Source organism: Papaver somniferum, chromosome 1 (assembly GCF_003573695.1).
Source record: "Papaver somniferum cultivar HN1 chromosome 1, ASM357369v1, whole genome shotgun sequence".
Classification (NCBI taxonomy): domain Eukaryota; kingdom Viridiplantae; phylum Streptophyta; class Magnoliopsida; order Ranunculales; family Papaveraceae; genus Papaver; species Papaver somniferum.
This window is the reverse complement of record NC_039358.1, coordinates 197,469,211-197,471,327: the sequence shown is the minus strand read 5'-3', so window position 1 is coordinate 197,471,327 and position 2,117 is coordinate 197,469,211. Positions and strand designations below refer to the sequence as shown.

Sequence of the window (2,117 nt, the reverse complement as noted above, 5' to 3'; positions counted from 1 at the left end):
CAATCATACTTTGCAACTCATCATTACATTGCACAATCTAAAAGCATCGAAATCATTACATTGCACAATCTAAAAGCGTCGAAAAAGCGAAATTACCTGGCCTTTGAATGGAATTGAAGCAAGAACTCTATCGAAAGCACTCTGCCTATCAGTAGTGACCATGACCAAATAATCTCCACAATCATAAATATCTCTCACCTACAAAAAAAAAACAACAACCCAATTATCAAAATCAAATCTTTTTAACATTAAACACTCAAATCAACAATTAAAGCCAAAATCAACTGATTCCCTACAAAACCCAGTATCAAATTCCAATCTTTTGAACAAATAATTACAATATTAAAAACAATAGGGTTTTTGAACTTACCTTTCCTCTAATCTTTGATTTAAGAGAAGGAACAGTTTGATGTAGATTAGTTTCTGAAAGACAGTTAGATAATGAATGTTCAATAGCTTCAACAACATCTTGTCTACGATTATTAAGAAGATTCAGAGATGGGTTTTGATTTGACACGTTTAGAGAAGAAGCTGTTGTTCTGGTCTTCGTTGACAGACAATTCATATTCTTGTTTACTGAGATTTTTGTGGTGACGAAGGATGGAAGCAGTGAAGTTTTGCTTATTGGTTTTGTCGTTGCAGGGTTTAAGCCTGGAATTGATTGTGCCATTTTCACTCAAGGTTTTTGGTGGAGAAGAAAATTATTGGGGGTTTTAAGACAATGATTGATTTCGGTAAAGAATCGGCACAACCAATAAATGGATCTGGTTCAGATAAAACCCGTATACCCGAATACTGTGTCGCTGTCAAACAAAACAAGACTGCTAATAGAGGATACCAAATTGCTTTGGGGTGTTCCAATCCCTTATATTTTGTCCCATGTGCATGTTGGTACACCCGAAGCAATTTAGCACCCCATCAACGGTCTTGAAACAAGTTCTAAACTTCAAGAAAAGACAAGATTTTTTGGACAAGAAAATGGGCAAATTCAAGAATACGATTAGCTGTTATTAACGACAGCATTCCAAATACAAAAAAGTTAGTGTTTCTAAACCAATTGAGATTATGAGTTGAGCTAATGTTATTCTTCTATTTCCAGAAATTCTAGCATTCCTCTCGGTCCAGTCTACCAAATTCCAAAATTTAAGAGATCCCATATTCTTCTAATCATTTTTTACTTTTCTTCTTTGACCATTCCCACAAATTGGATTTCATAAAGTCGGAGAAAACCCAAGATAACCCAAAGCTTTCAAGAAAATAATACCACAACTACTGAGATTCTCTACAGTGTAAACACAAGTGACTATTTGTTTCAATGCCTGACCGCACATCAAATAAACATTAGAATTGCTCTACTTACCTGCCCTCGTCGGAAAATCTAAATTTGGTGCACCATTAATACATAAAGTTCAAACAAGAAAAAAAAAGATGGTTGATCGCTTTTTCTAGTAGGCGGCAGAAAGCAAAAGCAAAAGTGCTCGTATCATTCCTAGCTCAAAATTCACTATACATTGATGAATGTGGGCATGCTAAATACGCGATTAAACATATGCAAAGCACAAAAATCACGAAATTCGTTAATTTGTGTTTCATGTGTTTGACATATACAGATGGAGTCCAATTTTGTGCGTACTCCTTTTAAAGAGTGTGCATGTAACAAATCATTCTTATTGGTTGTTCCAAACAAACCGTTATCTAATTAATTAACAAAATTTGTTTCTTTTTTTTTATTATTTTTTAATTTGATTTATATCTTAAAAAGGTAAGAAAATGTGTCAGTTACCTTAGTTACAAGATCTGTAAAACAAGAAATAGATAAACAGGCAAGGATAATCAATTTCTACGGTTCTACCCTTGTTTGTTTCGAATCAATTTCTGACCCTGATTGTTAAGTGAATCAATTTATGACCCTGATTGTGAAGCGGAAGGATCACTTTCTACCACTTATCCATGGACTTTCACTTCTTTGGTTGCTTTTATACCTTTACTACTTTGATTGATTTTATAGTTTTGTTTGTGTGTTGTGTGGGTAAATCTAGCACTTGCAATGTGAATTGAAATAATATATATGGTAGAACTCTTTATCAAATCGGCGTACATAGCATGGTCAGGGGCGG

General features: G+C 34.2%; 1 protein-coding gene across 1 annotated transcript in view; it reads right to left on the bottom strand.

Annotated features, from left to right (window-relative positions):
• The window catches only part of LOC113334908 (phosphoribosylaminoimidazole-succinocarboxamide synthase, chloroplastic-like), a 3,000-nt gene extending 2,304 nt beyond the window's left edge, over window positions 1-696 (bottom strand). Inside the window, exons 1-2 of the mRNA XM_026581137.1 lie at window positions 371-696; window positions 97-198 (exon numbers count right to left, since the gene is read on the bottom strand). Coding sequence (XP_026436922.1) covers window positions 97-198; window positions 371-670 — 402 coding nt within the window. The 5' untranslated portion in view covers window positions 671-696. The remainder of the gene's footprint in view (window positions 1-96; window positions 199-370) is intronic.
• Between the last annotated feature and the right edge of the window lie 1,421 nt (window positions 697-2,117).